The sequence below is a fragment of the Lepidothrix coronata genome, unplaced genomic scaffold, assembly GCF_001604755.1.
Source record: "Lepidothrix coronata isolate B3197 unplaced genomic scaffold, Lepidothrix_coronata-1.0 Scaffold16, whole genome shotgun sequence".
In the NCBI taxonomy this organism is placed as follows: Eukaryota; Metazoa; Chordata; class Aves; order Passeriformes; family Pipridae; genus Lepidothrix; species Lepidothrix coronata.
In genome coordinates this window covers 5,811,211-5,830,524 of record NW_016690196.1, presented here as the reverse complement: position 1 = coordinate 5,830,524, position 19,314 = coordinate 5,811,211, and the positions used below count along the sequence as shown (strand labels likewise).

General features: G+C 45.3%; 2 protein-coding genes across 9 annotated transcripts in view; one reads left to right on the top strand and one right to left on the bottom strand.

Annotated features, from left to right (window-relative positions):
- ABCC10 (ATP binding cassette subfamily C member 10) overlaps positions 1–13,151 on the bottom strand; it is a 23,480-nt gene extending 10,329 nt beyond the window's left edge. For 3 of the 5 annotated variants that reach the window (XR_001873453.1, XM_017806675.1, XM_017806678.1), the window contains exons 1-8: positions 7,111–7,148; positions 6,300–6,496; positions 4,009–5,377; positions 2,496–2,723; positions 2,129–2,285; positions 1,295–1,434; positions 747–826; positions 427–598 (exon numbers count right to left, since the gene is read on the bottom strand). Coding sequence is in view for 4 of the 5 variants with exons in the window: in XM_017806675.1 (XP_017662164.1) it covers positions 427–598; positions 747–826; positions 1,295–1,434; positions 2,129–2,285; positions 2,496–2,723; positions 4,009–5,377; positions 6,300–6,460 (2,307 nt within the window). In the remaining variant the exon portion in view is untranslated. Of the gene's footprint in view, positions 1–426; positions 599–746; positions 827–1,294; positions 1,435–2,128; positions 2,286–2,495; positions 2,724–4,008; positions 5,378–6,299; positions 6,497–7,110; positions 7,149–12,768; positions 12,900–13,068 lie in introns of those variants that run through there. The other 2 variants (XM_017806676.1, XM_017806679.1) reach the window with 2 other exon arrangements.
- ZNF318 (zinc finger protein 318) overlaps positions 13,045–19,314 on the top strand; it is a 32,046-nt gene continuing 25,776 nt past the window's right edge. For 3 of the 4 annotated variants that reach the window (XR_001873452.1, XR_001873450.1, XR_001873451.1), the window contains exons 1-2: positions 13,063–13,422; positions 18,366–18,511. Coding sequence is in view for 1 of the 4 variants with exons in the window: in XM_017806674.1 (XP_017662163.1) it covers positions 13,063–13,422; positions 18,366–18,511 (506 nt within the window). In the remaining 3 variants the exon portion in view is untranslated. Of the gene's footprint in view, positions 13,423–18,365; positions 18,512–19,314 lie in introns of all 4 variants that reach the window. The other variant, XM_017806674.1, reaches the window with a different exon arrangement.

Sequence of the window (19,314 nt, the reverse complement as noted above, 5' to 3'; positions counted from 1 at the left end):
TCTGCCCGGGGGCTGGGAATCGAACCCGGGTCGCAGCGGTGAGAGTGCTGCACCCTAACCACTAGACCACCAGGGGCCTACCCTAAGCCACTGATAGGTTATGCCTAAAAACACAAAAATCTTCAGCTCTGCAAGAACAACTCCTGTCCTCAGGCAGCTTTTGGATCAAGAGCTTTCAAGGACCTAGAACTTTTGGCTCAGCAGCAAAAGAAATCACCCAAATTGCTACCAGAGTGACTTCACACCTTAAAGAATTATGGGGACACCAGGAATGGTCTGGGATTGGTAATCAGAGTAACACTGTGTGGTTGAGACATTGGAAAAACAGTCTATACTCTGAAAGAATGAGAACTGCTCCCATTGAAGCTCAGGCTGGATAGAAAAGCTGCAAGAAGGCCCAGACAGGTTTACAGTTTAGGCACTCACATTCAAATCCTCGGAGAGGGCACAGGCCTCCACCACCTCCTCATACAGCCTGGCATCATATTCCCGCCCAAAAAGGATATTCTCACGGATAGTGGTAAACTGTATCCAAGGCTCCTGTGTGGCCAGACCAAATCCTTGCTCCAGGTCACAAATATACACTCGCCCACCTTGTCTGAAAGCACACCAGAAATGGGTGGAAAGGGCAACAAAGGAAAACTGTTGGCAGATCAATATGGCCTACAAACAGGGATAGCACCGGACAGTCCCCACCTGCCATGGCATGGAAGGACCAGGCAGGGAGAAGTCTTTAGGCTACTTACTTTGTGAGCTCTCCAGTGATGGCTGCAAGCAGAGAGCTTTTGCCAGAGCCAACCTTCCCAACAACCCCTAGGAGCATCCCCTGCAAAGGGAAATGAAAAGAAGCAACCTGATGTGCTAATACAAGGTAGCTTGTCCAGTTTTCCTGAGCCACACGTAGCTTGTAAGGAAGCTGACTGCTAGGACTGTCTCACAGGTTCAGCAGTGGAGCTGGGTACAGTTGTTGAGTGAATCAGATTCCTGATATGTGACAGGACACAAATTTGCAAAAAGTGTTAACTCTAGAGCCCTGCTCTGTTCCCTGTCCAATCCTCTTCTGCAGTGATAGTAGAAAGCAAAGGGAACTGGTTCATCTTGTCTGTAAGCCATGCCTGGATGTCCTCTAGCACCCTTCAGCTCTGAGACGTGATATGTGTCCTGTGCCTCTTGACTAAGAGATTTTGATGCACGGCTCCTAAGATGAGGAAAACATGCAAATATGCCACCTCTGCTCCATTATTTGGCTTCTTTACTGTCATTCTTCCGTGTTATCTCCTGTGTCCTTGCTCACCTTTCTCACTGACAAGTCCTCAATGTGCAGTTGTAGAGTGCCTGTGGATAAGGGCTGCCTGGTGCTTTCCTCCTCAACCGGCACCCATGAGAAGGCTGCACATTGCATCTCCATGGCAGTAGCAGTATCTGAAGGGCCATCTGCAAGTGAAAAGCAGCACAGCATTGCACAGCTCCGAAAAGGCCAGAAAATTAAAGGCACCTGGCATCACAAATACTATCAGCTTTGTTCCCAAATGCATGAGACCACAGACATGGCACTGCTATGATGCCCCTGACCCAACCACAGAATGAGACTCTTGCCTGTTGACTTGCCCTTAAACTTACATCTCCCTTCCTCCAACCCTCCTGTCTCCAGCTCCCACCAGACACACATAGCTGTCAAGGAGACACTGTAAGGATATAAACCTGGTTTTATTATTGCTGAAGAATGGCAGGGAGCTGGCAAAAGGCAATGAAGGAAGGAAAGGGAGCTGAGATGGGCTGAGGAGAGGGGCAGCCACTCAAGCCTTTCTGCCCAGCTAAGCCAAGTTCGTTGATGGCTTCAGTGCCAGAAGAGCTTTGGTCAGATAACAGAGCAGCTTCTCCTGGGACACTAATGGCAGGGCTCTGTGGGGACAAGCAGTGGCTTATGCTTGGTAAAGTGGAATGTTACAGCCTTGTCTCATGTTTTCCACAGAAATGAAGTGTATTCACTCTGCCTCTGACAACATCTTGAATCACAGGGTGACAGCCAGCTGGCCTCCAGTACTGTCCCTGGGCCTCACACCTCAGCTCCCTGCTCTGAATGTCCACTGTCTAGGGTCCCAAGCCTGGCAGCTTCCTTCACCATTACCTAGGGCATAATAAGCTTCCAGGTCCTGGTCCATGAGTTCAAGGAAACGTTGGATTCGATCCAGGGAAACTTTGGCTTCCAAGGTCCCATACAACACCCATGGGAAGCTGTTGAGGGGTAGAATGAGCATCCCAACAAGGGCCAATGCTGTGAACACCTGCATGGGTAAGCAAACAGCCATGAGTTGGAACCAGTACCACCCTTGCATCTTGTATCCTCCCTACAGCTTCACCAGGGAGAGCCTGCCGAGTCGTGGGGAGTCACAAGTTGGATTCATTTCCCAGAGAAGATGCCTCAGGACTGCAGCCCCACTGTAGACTGTGCTCTGCACAAGACAAGTTTGGATCTCTCCCTACCAATTACGCACCTTTGTGGCAGTAAGCTGGTGACCCAAAAGAGCATAGGTGACGAAGATGGCAATGGAGATAACAACAGGCAGTGCTGCCCACAGGTACACGCACACTGCATCCAGGTAACTCATGGCCCGTAACTTCTGCAGCTCTTTAGCCCGGCAGGCATTTATCCTGGTGCCAAAATGCTTCTCCCAGGCGTAATACTTGATGACACGAATGCCAGATAGGAACTCTGTCATTAGCTGCAGGCAGTGAGGAAAAACACATCAAGCAAACAGTGCCTGCCTATGCACCAAATACCAGGCACCTGGACTGTGGCCAGGTGTGCAATTGTCTCCTGCTAAGGGTCAGGCTAGAGATATCAGGAACCATTTATTGCTAACAAAGACTTAAACTCAAGTGGCAGCTACTGGGAGCTTTGTGCTCCCTCATTCCACCAGCTTCTTCAGCCACCCATGCTGTGTACGACTCAGGAAAAGGCAAAATATTACACCACTTTCCAACTGAAAGATGTGCAACACAGGTGAAGGGATATGTGGAATTAATGGCTCCAATTGGGATACCATTTACCTGTATAGATCTGACAGTATCTTAAGATAACAACACCTGACTCTCAGGCCTGGTGCTGCCCTGAGAGTTAGTCTGTATCCAGAGCCTGGCTGGCTCACTTCTAGCAACTCTGGTGTCCCTGGAGGATGCAGTCCTCTCATTTCTGCTCTCAGGTCAACATGTTCAGAGTAATGTGACGTGTTGGTGCCCAACATGAAAGAAAACTAACGAGAGAGTTGACTCAGAAAACCAGTCTTATAATATTTGGAGAAAGTCCAGCATAATCACATACAACTAGATCACCTTCTGTTGGGAAAATGAATATTTTTAAAGCTCCCAACAGTTCTGACATCGAGTTGACTTAACGTTTCATGCTTCCAAAGCGTGATAGAAATTGTGAGTGAAACCAGTGTCCCCTCAGAGATACAATGCTAAAAAGTGGTAATCAAATGCTTGACAAGTTAGGTGGCACTGCAAATATGTGAAAAACAGTGGAAAAGTTGACTTAAGAGTGCCAAGCTTGAAGCGATATAAAATTACATCTATAATCATTGCCTTTGTCCAGACTGCAAGCCACTTAACCATTCATGGTGTTACTGGATCAATAGTATGGAAGCATCTCTAGAGGAAGCAATTGGGAGTCCTACCTTAACTACTACACACAGAAAAGAAACTTGCAAGGGAACCTGAATTAGCCCAGGGGGCAAGACAAGCATTAGAGGTTCACTATCTTATGGGTAGTGAAACTGTGTCACCCTGGAACACTTTTGCACTAAGTGTCTGTGTATGTGTGTATGTGTGTGTGTGTGTGTGTGTGTGTGTGTGTGTGTGTGTGTGCGCCCCCCCTGGCATTTTCCCCAACAGCTGTGATTCAATTAATTTGCCTTGGATCATGACAAGTGGCCAAAAAGCCAACATTATGAGATAAACAGGGAAAAATACAGCAATAAAATCAGAGAGCCAGTAACTGCCCCTCACCTTGACCCGTGTGTCCTTGTGTTTCAGCATCTCCTTGCTGTTCATCATGATGTAGTTAGCTAAGATCTTGTTGATGGGCACAAGCAGCAGTGACAGGATCAAGCCTCCCAGAAAGGCTACCCCCACCTGCTGGTAGAGGAGGTAGAGGGTAATGGCAAACTGGAAAGGCAGGCTCCACACCTCATGAAAACTGAGGCAGAAGTTGACCAATCGATCGGTGTCCGTGCTCATGAAGTTGACAATTTCCCCCACAGTGAAGCGGCTGAGGCTGGTGCTGCTGACACGCAGAGCCTTGCGGTAGATGGCAGAGATGAGGGCAGCCCGTACCATCAGTGTCACCTTGTTCATCTCATAGCTGAACTGGTTCCGTAAGAGAGCGCTCAGGAAGGAGCCAGCAAAGAGCCCAAGGGCATAGAGCACCCCATGGCTCAGGGGCTCCTGCCGTGACTCCATGAAGTTCACCAGCAAGTTCAGAAGCAGAGGACCTGAAAAACCCAGCAGGTTGCCAGCCAGCTTGAGAAGTCCAAGGGAGTAGAAACGAAGCCCAAAGGCCGCATGAAGGACTGAGAAGAGTCGCACGGCCTTCTGGGCACAGCGCGAGCTGTCCGGAGCATTGCTACTCCCATCACCTCCAGCAAGGATTGGGCTGGTAAGAGACACTGTCTCCTCCTCTACGTGATGCAGAGCTGCCTTCTTCTGCCAGCAGAAGTAAAACCGATCACAGACCGTGGCAGCCTGGAGCTGGCGAGGAAGCACATAGACATCCTGTGGCCGGTTCAGCTTCCCCTGATAGCCACGCTTCATAAGAGGGTTCATCCAAATGTAAAAGAAGCGCGAGAGCCAGCTCTCACCATCTTCTGCCACTGTCTGCTCATCAAGCACTGGGATTCCTGGCTCTGAGGTGAGCTGGTCTTGTTGCCAGGAGCTATTGATGGAGAGGAAGTCTTGCCTGCCAGCGGTTGGGAAGAGGCAGCTGACCATATAGGCAAGCAGAGATGCCAGCTGCAGACAGAGAATGGCGAACCTGGAGGAGGCAGCAGGATGGGAAGGAGACCAAGCTGTCCCACTTTGGCAGTACCACACCAGTGTGATGATGAAAGAAGGTAGGGGTAAGAGAGTGAGGAGAGCCAGGGCCACAGGGCCCCTGGTAGGGCCGTGAGTGGACCTGCAGAGCATGAGAAGAGCGAGACCATGCACAAGCCATGTCAGGGCAGCAGTGCCATTGGCCAGCACTTCCAGGTACACGGGGCCCAGCTCCTGCTGGGAAATGGTGGCTGGGATGGTATCAGCAAGGAACAGGCCAGCAAGTAAGAAGGACGTGGCGATTCTGCATCCCCAGCCTGACCTGCAAGGCACACCAGAGCCAGACCTTGAGGAAGAAAGAGCAGTGAAAAAAATTACAGTTGAAATTCCACCACCTCTCAGTCTGTACTATCTTTTCTTTCTTTCCTCTTTCCCTTGTTTATGTATTCACTCTTACTTAACCTCCTGGATTTGTAACTTTTTCTGACTGTAAGCATTGCTAAACTGCATTAGGTCAATATAGCCCAGACTCTGATCAATACCAGAGATTCAGATGCTATCAAAGAATAGCCTTTCTCTAGAGAAATTTCTTTGCAAACTGTGATGTTTTGTGGTCAAATCAGGCTCCAATCCTTAAGAATTAACACCAAAGAAGTATATTTAACCTCTTCAATACAAATTCTGGATGATCAAATTCTCTGTGTCGCATTTTTGATTTTTGATTTCCTTTCCTGTGTGATATGTTGTCTAAAAACATTATTTTTATCACTGTTGGTTTCAGTGGTGCTGTGTACGTAAAGTCTATAACCTGCTGTCCAACAAAACATTTCATTATCACTTGGTTCATTATCATTTGTGGCCTTTCAATATCACTGAACACTACCATGTTTAAAAATTTCAGAAGAGGATAAACAGCAAAGCAATTTTTGGTTTTTCGGAACCCCTTATTACCTTATATACATCTTCTATGCCACATTGCATTTATATCCTCTCCTGGAATACTCCCGGTTTTCCCAATCCTCATTCACTGCAATTATTTTTAATTACTTTCTGTGATTTTACGCTTACTATTCCCTCTGTTCTTTCTGGATTCCTTTCTGTACACCATATTCTGAATTAGGACAGATGCTGACAAATATATTAGCATAATATTTTGCCCTTCTCTAGATACATATTCAGCACATTACAGGGAAGTATAATTTTCATCCTTTCCACCCCACCTCCAGTCCCACATAATAATCAAGAGCTAGACAAGTCAGTTGTCATACCTTGGAGTGCCAAGGAAGCAGGCACTGACCACTGCAAGGATCACATGAGGGATCACATTTAATGTCAGCTGGTTAAAGCAATGGCCAACGCTGCCATGGACCCACACGGGGAGTGGATCTTCTGGACTGGTCCCACACAAACCAGCCAGGATGCTCTCCATCCTTTGCTGGTAATTCAGCGTGAGAGACAGGAGGTCCTAGGGTAAAGAGAAAAACAGCATGAGGTACAGGAGGAGAACTACAGCCCCAGCCCAAGTAGGACTGTGCTAAGAAATTAACAAAGAGCTAGAAGCAATTTCCTGGGTCATAGTCCACACCCTGCCATTCTGCACTTGCTATCATATAATCTACTTCACAAAACAATCAAGCTTCAGTTTAAAATAAATTACATTAATCATTCCCCTAAGTCACCCTGGGACCTCAATGCTCTGTGAATTGGAAGCTTTCTGCTTATTTTCAGGCTGATTTTTTCTCCCGTGACAGGTTTATCCTCTGAAACTAGTATAAGGAAGTATTTGCCTTTCTATTGATCAGTGTCAAAAATACTCTGAGCTGCTTAAACAATAACCTATCCAGTATATCTCCACGTTCTCAACACTTCCCACACCGGTACTCCTTAAGACAGCGTGTAACATTAAACACCCTCCGCATGGCAGGAGAGGCTGCAGATGTCCATCCTGAAAAGCAGGCGGTACCTCCAACCTGCACCGGACTAGGTAACCAGTCCTCTTTGAATGCCGCCCCGCGGACCGAGGCACACCTGGGCAGGCTCGGCTTTACAGTGATTTCTGCTCGCCCCAGCCCGCCTCACCTCCAGCCCGAGCCCGGCTGACCGCCACGGGCTGGGCACGGGGGGCACTGCGGCTCCAGGGCCGGGGAACGCGGCCCCGCCACGCCGGGCCCCCCGGCGCAGCCCTGGGCCAGAGCCAGCCCGGGAACCGGCTCGCCGGGCCAGGGGGCAGGCGGAGTGGCCGCCACGTGCCCGGGGCGGGCGGGACCCCCGGCTCCTCCCGCACCCCCCGCAGCCCGGCCCGGCCCGGCCCCGCCGTACCTCGGCTCAGCGCCGCGCCCGCCCCGCGCGCCCCCTGCGGGCCCGGAGGACGCGCCGCAGCCGGGGCGGGCGCCGGGCAGGGATTCGGTCAGGAGCGGGAGGCCGAGATAAGGAGGAGAAGCAAACGAATTCAACGTGCACACCTCGTTCTTCTGGTTAAAAAACCGCCAAACCTCAAACTAAAAATCAGTCCCCAGTCATAAAAAAAAAGTGATTTCCCACAAAATTCCCCTAGTTCCCTCCTGGTGATCTTATCCCTCCCCTCCTTTTCCTGTCATGTTTAGTTTTTACACCAACAGACACCAGAGGCACATTTCAGAGTTGCAGAGTCACTGTGTCGACCAGCACAGGAATATTTATGGACTGCTTTAGTGTCCAAATGTCACCACCGGCAGGTATAGCCCAGGCAGTACTTCTGCAGGTATAAATGTGCTTTCAAAGGTACAGCGTTCTCTGCTCGTGGCAGATGACATTACTACAAGAGCACTTTGCCAACAACAGGCCTCGTGCAGTAACAGCTGTGCACAGCAAGACCATGACGTTAACCTGACACAACCATCTGGATAATACAAGCTAAAATTTCTATTCCATCTCACCTCTATTTTGTGTTCAGTGGCTATGCCTGTCTGGAGCATAAACACACCCATGCAAGCAGCAACCCAGAAGATGCTCAAATCTTTACTATAAGAGTATGTTGCATTGAGGGGGTGAGTGAATGCTCAACCTTCCACTGAGAGAAAACAAAATGGAGAGGACCTCCAGCCTCATCCCCTCTGGACTATTATTCAGTAACGGGAGTGTGCTGTAAACATCATCACACCACCTGGCAATTTCAGCTGCTACTGGTGAGTTTTATAGCAGTTCTTAATGCTTCCCTCAGCATTAAGAACTGGAAGGATTAGTTTCTTAATCCTTCCCTCAGTACTCTCTTGCTAGGGAAAACAAGCATACCCCTGTAAATAACTCATCACTGGTAGAAAAGTTTACTTTCAACATGCAGCTCATCAGAGATATAATAAAGCATACTCTGAGTTTAGAAGTGTTATCAGTGGGGTGCTGAGGAAGGGTAATATCAGTAGCATTCAGGTCTGAGACAACAGAACAATCTGGCTGAGGGAGTGTGGAACAGCAGAGAAGAGCTTAGAGGCCACAGTACCCTCTAAATATAGTTAGAATTGAAAGAAGCAGAAGAGTGCATTTTTTGTCTCTTTCTCTTTCTATATATATATGTATCTTTGTTTAATTGTTGTCTTTTCTCACATCCCTGAAAACAATCTTTGCCTGTGTGTCCAAGTTGCAAGGCTGCCTTTCTGTGACCAAGTTGGATGCTGATACTGTACACTGTGCGTATTTGGCCAGTCTGCTCTTTTTCCCCACAGGTCATCCAAAGGTTTCTAGACTTAACTTTCTTGAAGAGGCTGTGAAGGCAGCAAACTCTCAAAACAGCAAATAGTGGATGTGTGAGGCTGGAGCACTGAGCTGCACACAAGCAAATCTGATTTCATATTTCATATTTCATGGTTCTGATGTCTTACATATTTCCAAAGGAAAACAAAACAACAACAAAATCAAAAAACTTCAACCAAACAACCACTTTCCCTGTCTTAATAAGATACTAGAGAAGTTCTCAGGTATCAACAAAGACCATCCTTTCTCCCTTGAACTAATCACTCTAAGAGCTTTTTCATTCAGCTACATTGTGTTCTAGCATTCTCTTTTTTTCTGCTTGCTCATCTCTCTTAACTGCTTGAAGTTCAAAAACATGAACTTTTCCATTTCAACCAAAAGACGGACAGCTTTCTGATGCCACAGATTCCTTTTGGTACAAAAAGCATTACCTACACTCATATGGGAAAACAAACACCAAGAAGGTATTAAAAAAGGAACCCTAGAATACCAATCCACCCTAACTGTTCTGGAATCTGCCTGTACATTTAAGTACACTTAAATAGGAGCATAGCAAGAATCTAAATAGATGTTCCTCCTTTTCGGCTTACTTTTGGCTATTTCTCCTTCTCGTGAATATTGCTGCCCATGACAGTTACTGCTATGTATTTGATTGATTTAAGATGTGTGCCATGGAATACAGGCTTGTGGCTACATTGTTTACAATGTACCTTGCACGCTATAAATAATCACACACCTGACATTTATTAAAAAATCAGAGCCTTCAAAATGGAAAAAAAACCCCATCAACATCAGGTTTAATTTAATCCACCTCCATAGGCCACACAGGCCAGATTTTATTAACTGTCTATTATCCAGAGTTTAATGCTGTAGATTGATATAGCCACAGTGAGGAAGTGCTATCTGCCAAAGGGAGACTGCCTCCCCCCCTTCTCTTACAAGTTCGTTTTGTAACAGATTACTTACTACCCCTCCCAGACTCAGGGAATAAGTGTAGGCTGCATGGTGGTTCCACTTCCCAGCTAAAAGTAAATATTGAGCTGAAACAGAAGCCAGCCTAGACAAGCGTTAAATTCAGAAATATCAACCTTGTAATTACAGATGTAAAAATCTCTGAAAGCAACTGTTTAGATGCATTTTTTGTGCTCCCAGCCAGGGCTCTGGTATCAGCTGAACCATCCTCAAACTCCCCGATGTCATGACTAAGGAAGGCTTGATTACTCGGCTCAGTCCAAAATTTTTCATGAGCAGGCTGGTTTGCCTGGACCTGAAGACACAAGATACATATTGTGCCCTGTTTTCCAGGTAAAAAGTAATGCTAAGTTCAGAAGACAGGAATATCTTCCACCACATCTTCTCACGAGAACACCAATTTTGTCATAAAACCACAGAAATTGTCTTTGTTCTTACTCATAGCCTGTCCATTTAACATTACAGGGAGTGCTGCATGGTTGTCTCATGCCCCTGGATCTAGTCTTGACTCAGACATAAGAAGGTAAGAAATTATAATTAAGGTTTTACATTTTTCTCTGTTACTGTTTTGCTTCTTAAACCCAATGGTCCAACCTGAATTAACTTAAATTCAGATTTCTGATTATTCGTTCATAATGAGCTACCGCAAACTTTTCTCATTCTGTTCTTTTTCAATGCATTTGCCCCCTGACTTTCTCATTCGAGGCCTAATGAGAATTCAGAGATGCCTTATTACCCCAGTATTGCCCTAAGCATCCAGCTAGCTAAAATCCCTTCCCTCCAAGCAGCAGCTAATTGCAAGTTCAACGATGAACTTTAGAATTCCAAAGAGGAGTTTAGGAGCTGTACTTAGAGCAGACTGACTGCAACATCTTTTGTCCAGTGAGAGTCTGGAGCACCAGTCACAGGAGTGTTAGAAAAACCTCTGCAAAGCAGGTAAGGACCTCGCCTGACTTTTTCAATCCCTGAGACAAACTGCACTGCTTCCTCTTCCAAAGGTGTGAAGACTCTCAATTTGCTCTGCACCATCAAGCCCAGATTTCAGTACTGATTTTAGGAATAATTTAACTGAATACCACTGTGGATGCTCAGTCCCTTTAAAAACTTAGCTCAGTAAGGCATGTGATTGAAAGATGACACTGCAGCTAGTTCAAAATGTGCTTATAAATTGCAATTATAAACTGTAATTTTAAAGTGATATTCAATGACAGGGTGCCACAAAATGTTAATGAGCACTAGTTAGTCTCCAACAACTGGCATTTTTTCTCTTCTGAACTCTTTTAACACCACAATATATAGGGTGTTTGCTTTCTTTTTACCATTTCTGCCTTGAGCAGTTTACTTACTGGTGCACAAATAAGATGTTTTAATGAACTTCCAGATTCGTTTTCAGTATCTGGATTCCTTCATCTTCCAATTGCCTCTTAAACCTATGACCACCACAACACCTCCTGTAGATCTCCTTTAGACATAAGGCAAAAGGAAGCTAGAAAAAAAATTCAAGTTCTGGGGGTTTTGCAAATTTTTTAGATGTTAGATGCATAACTGTTATGTAAAACTGATTAAAAAAAAAGAGAATTTGCTTGGTTTCTTGGGTTTGTGGCTTTTTACTCTTGACTGCTTTGAAACCAAACTGTGGTTTAAAACTGACGTAAAGAAAGCAACAGCATGGAAGAGATGTCCAAAACCAAACAACTCCATTTTCTCACTCTTACTAGGCTATTTTTACTTACTTCAGTTGGTGAAACTGAGTGTTGATGCAGACACCTGACTCTAATGCACAAAAACATGGGTTTCCTTTTAATGAAGACACAGAACACATTTGGGATAACAGTATATTCCTTATAGCGATAAACTACTTGGATGCAATCTACATAAAAAAAAGATAGAGGAGAAATTGCTACATACACATCAGTTTTGTAGCTATATTAACGCACAGCTCTGTGCCTCTCCAATTGTCACTGAGCCTGTTGCTTAGGGTCGTGAATTGGAACAGGTTGAGCATGCATTGCCTTCACCTCCATTGTGGTTTGCTCCCAGCAGACTGCTTCTGCGGAGCATCCTCAAACATGAAATTCTTATCCCAGGATACTTGTAATTGAATAAAGGTCACCGATAAACATTGTCAGCCTTTGGACAGAGAGGGAAGGAGTGGACAGTGGTAACAAAAAAATAAGAGTCTTTATATAGCTCGTGCTTATTTTGGCAATTGGTGTAACTGAGCGCATTTCCTGAGCCTGTGCAGTGAGGCACTCAGGAAATGTCAAAGTGAGTCAGTTAAGTTTTAATACAATTGTACTGAACTACTCCTAGCAGAAATACCTTATTATAGTATCAGGCAGACCCCCATCCATCAGCCTACTACTCTTGGTTGCCACAACTTAAAAACAGTATGCTTCAAATGGTGTGTTGTGTTCTAGCAAACACATTCCCAAACACACAGGCAAACTTTCATCCAAGCCTGCAAAAATTGACGGGGTCTTCAAATACAAGCCCTCACATGTCGTTTAGCTAAAAACAAATTACAAACTTAATGCTGGAAACTTCTCCCCATCCGTAAACAAAATATTAAAACTCGGAAATTTTGGAAATGAACAGCTTTATGAGAACCTTCGTTCCTCTGCTTTCCCTTCTTTCCACTGCTACCCCGTTTCAGTTACTTGAAAACTCCTCCTCGCCGGAGACAGCCCAGCGCGTCAAGTAGGATAATGTGTCAGCCTTCACACGAGAATCGAAGCTTCGCAGTCCCGCACCAAACAGGGTCGGTGGCAGGTGGTCAGGTGGGGCGAGGGAGGAGGCGGGAAGCCATTTCCTATCGTGTCATCCCTGCTCCTGGCAGACAGAGCTTGGAAATTAGTTCAGGATTTTTCTGAGCCGGAGCCTCAGCCTCAGCACTGCCGCATCGAGCAGCTAAGGATTGCTCTTAAACACACTTCTCCTGGAGGACAACAGGACAACACCCGTCCCGACCAGCTTCACACCACAGTGCGTGGAAAAAAAACCCCTAACAACATAACCCAAAAGAACAAAAAAACCAACCAAAGTGCCCCAGTCACTGCCGACGGGGATATAAGCGTAGGGAGATGGATAGAAGAAGGGATGGCCGAGCACGGTGGCAGCAGCTCCCGCCTCCCGCCCCCCCACGCCACACGTGACGAGGGCCCGGCGGCCGCCATTTTGTGCGGGCGTCCACAGGTACCGCCCCCGCCCGGCCCGGGCTCCCCCCGCCCCCCCGCCCGGCTCGGGAGCGCGCAGGGCGGCCGCCGGCGGCGCGTACGCCCTGGGGGGGCGGGTCGGAGGAGCCGTCGGGACCCCCGGTCCGCCGGCGCCATCATGTACCGCTCCAGCAGCGGCCGCTCTGGCCCCTCGTCCTCGTCCTCCTCCCACCGGCTGAAGGAGGGCGGCTCGTCGGCATCCCGCGTCTCCCGCTTCAGCACATCGGGGCCGGGGCCGGGCCACGGGCGGCCTCCCCCGCCGCTGCCCGCCGCCGCCGCCGCCTCGCCGCCGCGCTCCGCTTCGCCCCGTCCGCCGTCGCTTCGCCGCCACCGCTCCCCGTCGGGACACCGCGGGCCCTGCCGCCGGTCCCCGTCGCCGCACCGCAGCAGGAGGTTGCCATCGCCGCCGGGAGGAGCGGGGCTTGGCGGGCCCCGGGGCCGCCGGGGCAGCGAACACGGAGACAGCGGCAGCAGCCGGGTAAATAGTGCTGGGGGGTCGCGGTGCGGGTCCTGCCCCCTCTCCCAGGGGGCTGTCAGAGCCCCAGACTTAACCCGGCGTGATCCTTGCAAAACTGAACCGGCCCCGGGCTCTCCCCGTGTCGAGGGAGAAGGGCGATTTCATCCCTGTTCCTTAGAGAGCCAAATGGAAAATTAAAAAGATAAAAAAATTTCTTTCCATTTTAAGCAGTGTTTATGCTCTGATTTCCATTGCATTTTTATTTCTGTCTTATCGGCTAGAGCCGTTTTAGATAAACCTTAGAGATGATGCTGTCTTTTGCTAAGGCAGAGATTGTAACTAGTTACTTACCTCCATTTAACACTTTGGTTTGTGTTAGTGCATAAATATCCTTTAGGTGATGGGAATATAACTTTTTTAATAGGATGTTGAATGAGTACTTTGTGTGAATTCTTCCTGCTGTCACGAATGTACAAAGAGAACTGTTCTGATTTATATCTTTGAGAGGTATTCTTTGATAGGCACTGCTTTGTAGTTGGGGCTGTGCACAGGGTGTTTCAGTTTTCTCCCTCATTCTTGGCAAAGTCTGATTTGGGCATGTGAAACTGTTTTGGCATCTGAAGTGATGCCATCTTGGATGTAGACACTTTCGTACTAAACCAAAGTGTCAAGCCAGATTTTACTTTTGAGTGACATTCACTCACTTAGCTTTTCTGTTGTTGCTCCTTGGTTCAATGATTGTTTTGTCTGAAAACTGTGAGCTGTGGTATGTAATAGGTTAATTATGCTTTTGTATTGTGCTGAAAGAAGAGATTTTCATAGTGGGGTATTTTAGGCAGTGATTCTGTGGTTACTCAGTCCAGCACATGCACAGTTGGAAAGAACGATCTACTTGCTTTTTCCTCTTACTTTGCAGTATATTGTTCCTTTGTGCTCACACTTGGATTTGTGAAGTTGCAGAGTGAGCTGATTTGAGGAAACGAGTTTGCTGAAAGTCACTCCAACAAAAGTATATTGTGTGCCGATGGGACCCCAAGAGAGAATGACCCTTTCTGATGTTGGTACATGTTCTTACCGGATTTCTTTGGAGTTGCAGCCATAGAAGAGGTCGCGGCCATAGAAGAGGTTACAAGTGATTGTAGTGGAGTTAAAATTCAGCTGTTGGTGTTATTTCTTATTGAAAGGTCAGCTGCCCTGAAGATATGGGAAGATAGCGTGTGTGACAGCAGTTAAGCCAAGCCAGGCTAAAAAAGTTGCCTCTGGCCATTTGGTTTTATGTGGTATTTCACCCTTATCTCAGCCCTCTAAGTTTCCTGTGGGGTAGCCCTGCAAATGGCATTGCTAGTAAGATCCAGGATGGAAAAAGTAATTTTTTAAAAGGAAATACTTTTTTATGCCATTCATATCATTTGGGGTTGTGGCTTGATGGACAGTTGCATGGTCACAATTGACAGGGTGACAAACTGGGACTCGGGATAGAATTTTCTTAAACTGACTTCACCATCACTCAGTCTCCCATTTCACTGTATCCATGATAGACTGTGAACCTGTGCTGGCTGTAACAAAATTTCCAGTGCTGAATGTGTTGGTGATTCAGACTGGGAGAGATTTGATCTAGGAGTTTTAGGCTAGAAGGCTCCCACTCCCCCTTTAGTGGGGGAAAAAAGCCAGGAAAAACATCCACTTTACACAAACATTATTCTTGACAAACATTATTCTTCTAGTGTTATTTTGCGCCCTCATGGCTCAAGTTAAAGCAGTAATCTCAGCAAATTGTTGCAGATTATTGATATTTTCCTTGCCTATTCTAACTTCAGAGAAGGATCGAAAAATTATTAACCCTAGAAAGTAGACTTCAGCAGGCTAGCTAATGCTGAACTGCTGATCCAAATGGATTTTTTATTGATTTACAAGAATGTCATGCATTTAAGGAAAACCTTTCTCTAGAAAGCAACTCTCACAAAGAGAGGGATTTTGAGACAATTAAATAGAGCTCTTTAACCTATGTTGTGCCGACTCTTGTGTTTGCTAAAGCCCAGTGTAAGTAATTCTTAGAGTGTGTATGGTGCACACTTTTTCTGTGGAAGCTTTTGTCCCCCAGCAGGTGTTTGACCAACACTTCTTCTTTCAAAATGGTGATATAAAGCATAAAATACATATACAGGTTTGTTTTACTTTTTAAAAGTACTGTTTACAAAAGTAGCATTAATTAGAGAGAGATAAAAGCTAGGATTATGTTGATGTTTTCCAGAGGGTGGAACTAAGTGTGATGGAAACAAAACAGACGGCAGATAGGTTGGGTCATCATGACTGGTTAAAGTTTTAATAAAATCTTTAGGTTTTTATTACTTAAGACCTTCTCTCCTCAGAAGTTTGAGGATGCAAAGTGTTCAAATGTGGAAAGTTACACAAATGTGTTAGTGAGATTTTGGAGCTGTCACTGAAAGGAGATGAATTCAGACAAGCCTGAGGAAGAGGAATTTAAGCTGCAAGAAGGAAAGAGGACTTGCAAGAGGGGAATATGTGCATAATGGTGGAAGATACAATGTATGGAATGAAGACACTGATGGGGTAAGGGCATAGGGTTGAAATGCAGGAGATTTGAGTACAAGCTCTGTGTTAATGTCCCTATTCTTCATATGAATTGGAGTATGAAAGGAGCAGCCTTAGAGAATTCTTGCTCCATTTTCTTGCTTCTGTTTTGGGGGATTGTTTGTTTGTTTGCTTGTGAGATAGCCTGGGAATGCATGCAAGCTATCAGCATTGTTGCATATTTTCTCATGCATAACTGGGATGCTGACTGCCAGTGGAGCTGTGTACTTCACATATTGGACATTGTAAGTATGGATGGTGTTAGTTTCTTAGTAACTGGGGAAAACCTTGTGTTGACTGGAAGAAGGTGGAGTGACAGCGAAGGTTTGGGGTGAGTATTGAAAAATGTAATGGAGAAGAGGAAGGTCAGGGCTTTACAGTGAGAGATTTTGGTGGACTTTTATTTGTTTTTGCAAGGCTGACACATGCTGCTTTTATTTATTCTGGCTGATCTGTGTGCTTGTTGTTTGTATAGTTTCTCTAAGCTTCTTTGCTTTCTTATAAGAAAATTGGCTAAGATTAGAGGATAGGAGCATGTTGGGTCAACAGAGAATGGAGAAATGATGGCAGGTATGCAACTTGTTCAGTAATATGGTAGTAGTAACTGTGGTTTAGATGACAGAATAGGAAGGGAAAAAAATGCAGTACAGTGCGTAGGTAGGAATGACTAGTGGTGGTGTTCAAAGCTCCAAATGCAAAAACCTTTTAAAACTGGAATTTCTCAAACTGGGGGAAAAAAAATCATGACGTTCAAATATATACTGCTGTAACTGCTCTCTCTGGGCAACCTGTACAGCAGTCATAGGCAATCGTAATATCCGTAACTTTCTCAACGTAAACTATTTCTTTCTTTTGCCCAGAGTTTGTTCTTAGATGTAATCATCACTTCTCTCTCTTCAGTGGAGATGGTTGTCATCTATGTGCTCAACTTGCTAAAAGTCTTGATGACAAGAAGATGCTCTTGAAGATAGTCGCTTCTTGAGGCAGCCCTCAAAATTTGGTGTTATAACGGGCACAAGTGAACCTTTAGAGTGTGTTTGTGTGAGACACATGCACCTTGTATATGTTGTATCTCAGCCAGGCGGTTGCAGGATCAGACTGTGCTGTCCAATACAGTTATCTTAAAAAGTAATTAAAATGTATTCTGATAAGTGCTGGGATTCAGATTAATAGAACAAAACAATAATCACTAATATGTTATCTTTGAATAACATTATGTGCACAATGGATTCTAGTGCAGATTTGTACTGTGAGTGAATTTTGTTCAGGCAAATGTGTGAGGGAATTCCTTTGCTTTCTTGTTGGAGATTATGTCCTGTTCTTTTACTCTCTCGGGATGGATGCAGACAATATAGTGCACCTGCTGCTTGCTACTGCAGTTTTCTGCATGAAAGCAATATGCAGTGCATGACTGGTTTAGCAGAACTGAAGCTGGTGCATTGCTTCATGTTAAGCAGAATCTAAATCATGTTGGTTTAAAAAAGCAAATCATGTATCTCTGTCTTCAGGCAGTGTCATCCGTTTCTTCTGAAACTCTCATTACTTTGATCATTCCTATATTCTAGTGCCATATTGTGGAATAATGTGAGGTGTAACTAGTTAAGCAAAACTTATCAGTAATGACATTTTGCATACTGCGAATGCGTCCAATGGAAGGTTGGTGCAGAGGCAATTAGCTCAGGCCTTCTCTGCCTTAGATTTTTCAAAGGCATCTTTACTTAGCGCTGGTTTATCTCTACCAATAATAAATAATGGTAATGAAAATTCTGGTATAGAAGGTGTTTCTAGTGTCACTGGTGTTTTAGTATTATGTTGGGCTTATCTGTCGAAAGGAGCATGAGGTGAGAAAAACTGTTGAAACCATCACTGCTAGGAAAATCTTTGTTTACACTGGTTTATACTTTGGTTCATGTCGTTACTAAAGTTGGAAAGGTCCAGAAATACAGATACTTTTATTAAGAAATTCCTGGCAATGTTTTTTATTCCATGTTTATTTAGCTGCTGCTTCTCTACAAAGAAAGGAGGACAGCAGCAAATCTGGGACTTTGTGGACTTCTCTCTGTTTTTATGCCTTCTGAAATGGTGCTTTATGAAATGTATTTTTAGTTGAAAATTTCTCTTCTAGATACTTTAAATATGGAGCATGTTACAAGCAGCTGGGATGAGAAATTAAATGCAGTCAATGCCCTCCATTTCTTTAGTAACTAAAGACAATGGAAATATTTGGGACAGTTGTTTTTCTAGTTTGATTTTTTTAATTGATCCATCCACCCCAGGTCTCATTTATTAAGCAGAGCAGAGTCACTTGCCTTTCTGTAGCTGAGATTAAAATTCCCTGATTGATGGGCTTAAACTCTTTCTTCAATTTACAGAGACGTTCACCGAGTCTCCGCTCTGAGTCTTCACTGGAACACAGTTTGTGGATTACTGTTGGTAATGACCGGTATTGCATTGGCACACCGGAGCGGAGGAGGCTGCCTGATAGACTGGGCTCACCAATTGATAACCTGAGTGACAGGTATGGTCCTCCGCAGATGGGCATTCATTTGAGTGGGTGAAACAGCGGGGGAGTGGCTCTACTGGCCCAAACATCTAATTAGCCCAGGGAATGCCTAGGGAATGACGGTAAGCATGTAGTGATGCTTCCTGGGAGTACTCCCGCAGCCTCTGGCAAGTTGTGGTGCAGGGAATTCCTGAACAAAAATCTCTGCCTGTGTTCATAGTAACTAAACATATTTCTTCTCTAATTTTTGTCAGCTGCATCTAAACCCCATATAAACTAGACATGCACAGTGTGTATTGCAGGAGGGAAGGTGACATTCCACCCTTAGGTGCTTCCTTCCCCTTAAGAGGTTAGATGTCACAGGGAGACACTACGTTTGATATTTCACTGCTTCAGCCGCCTTCTTCTGTTTCTTACAAAACTACCTAGTCCTTACTGAAAGGAAGGTTGTTTAATATAAGGATCGTGTAAAGCTTCAACTTGCTCATTTATTGGGAGGAATCATCTGCTTACCTAATTTTCGAGACTAGTCTATAAAAAAGCTCTAGAGCAGCTTGAAGAAGATTGTTATTTTAATTTTAAAAACCCTGCAGAAGAGAAGTGAATGTAGTCAGACAGTCTCATACATAATAAAATAAGTGTTAGAATTCTTAGGGTCCCTTGATTGAAATTGGAGAGAAACAATTAATGAAGAGACTTCTTTTGTGTTAAAAATACTGCTGTGAAGAGTGAAGTATAAATATTAGTAGATATTGTTTGGAAGTTTTTGCCTCCAATAGGAGAAGGGGTATGATCTGGCAAAAGAAATAAAATCAGAA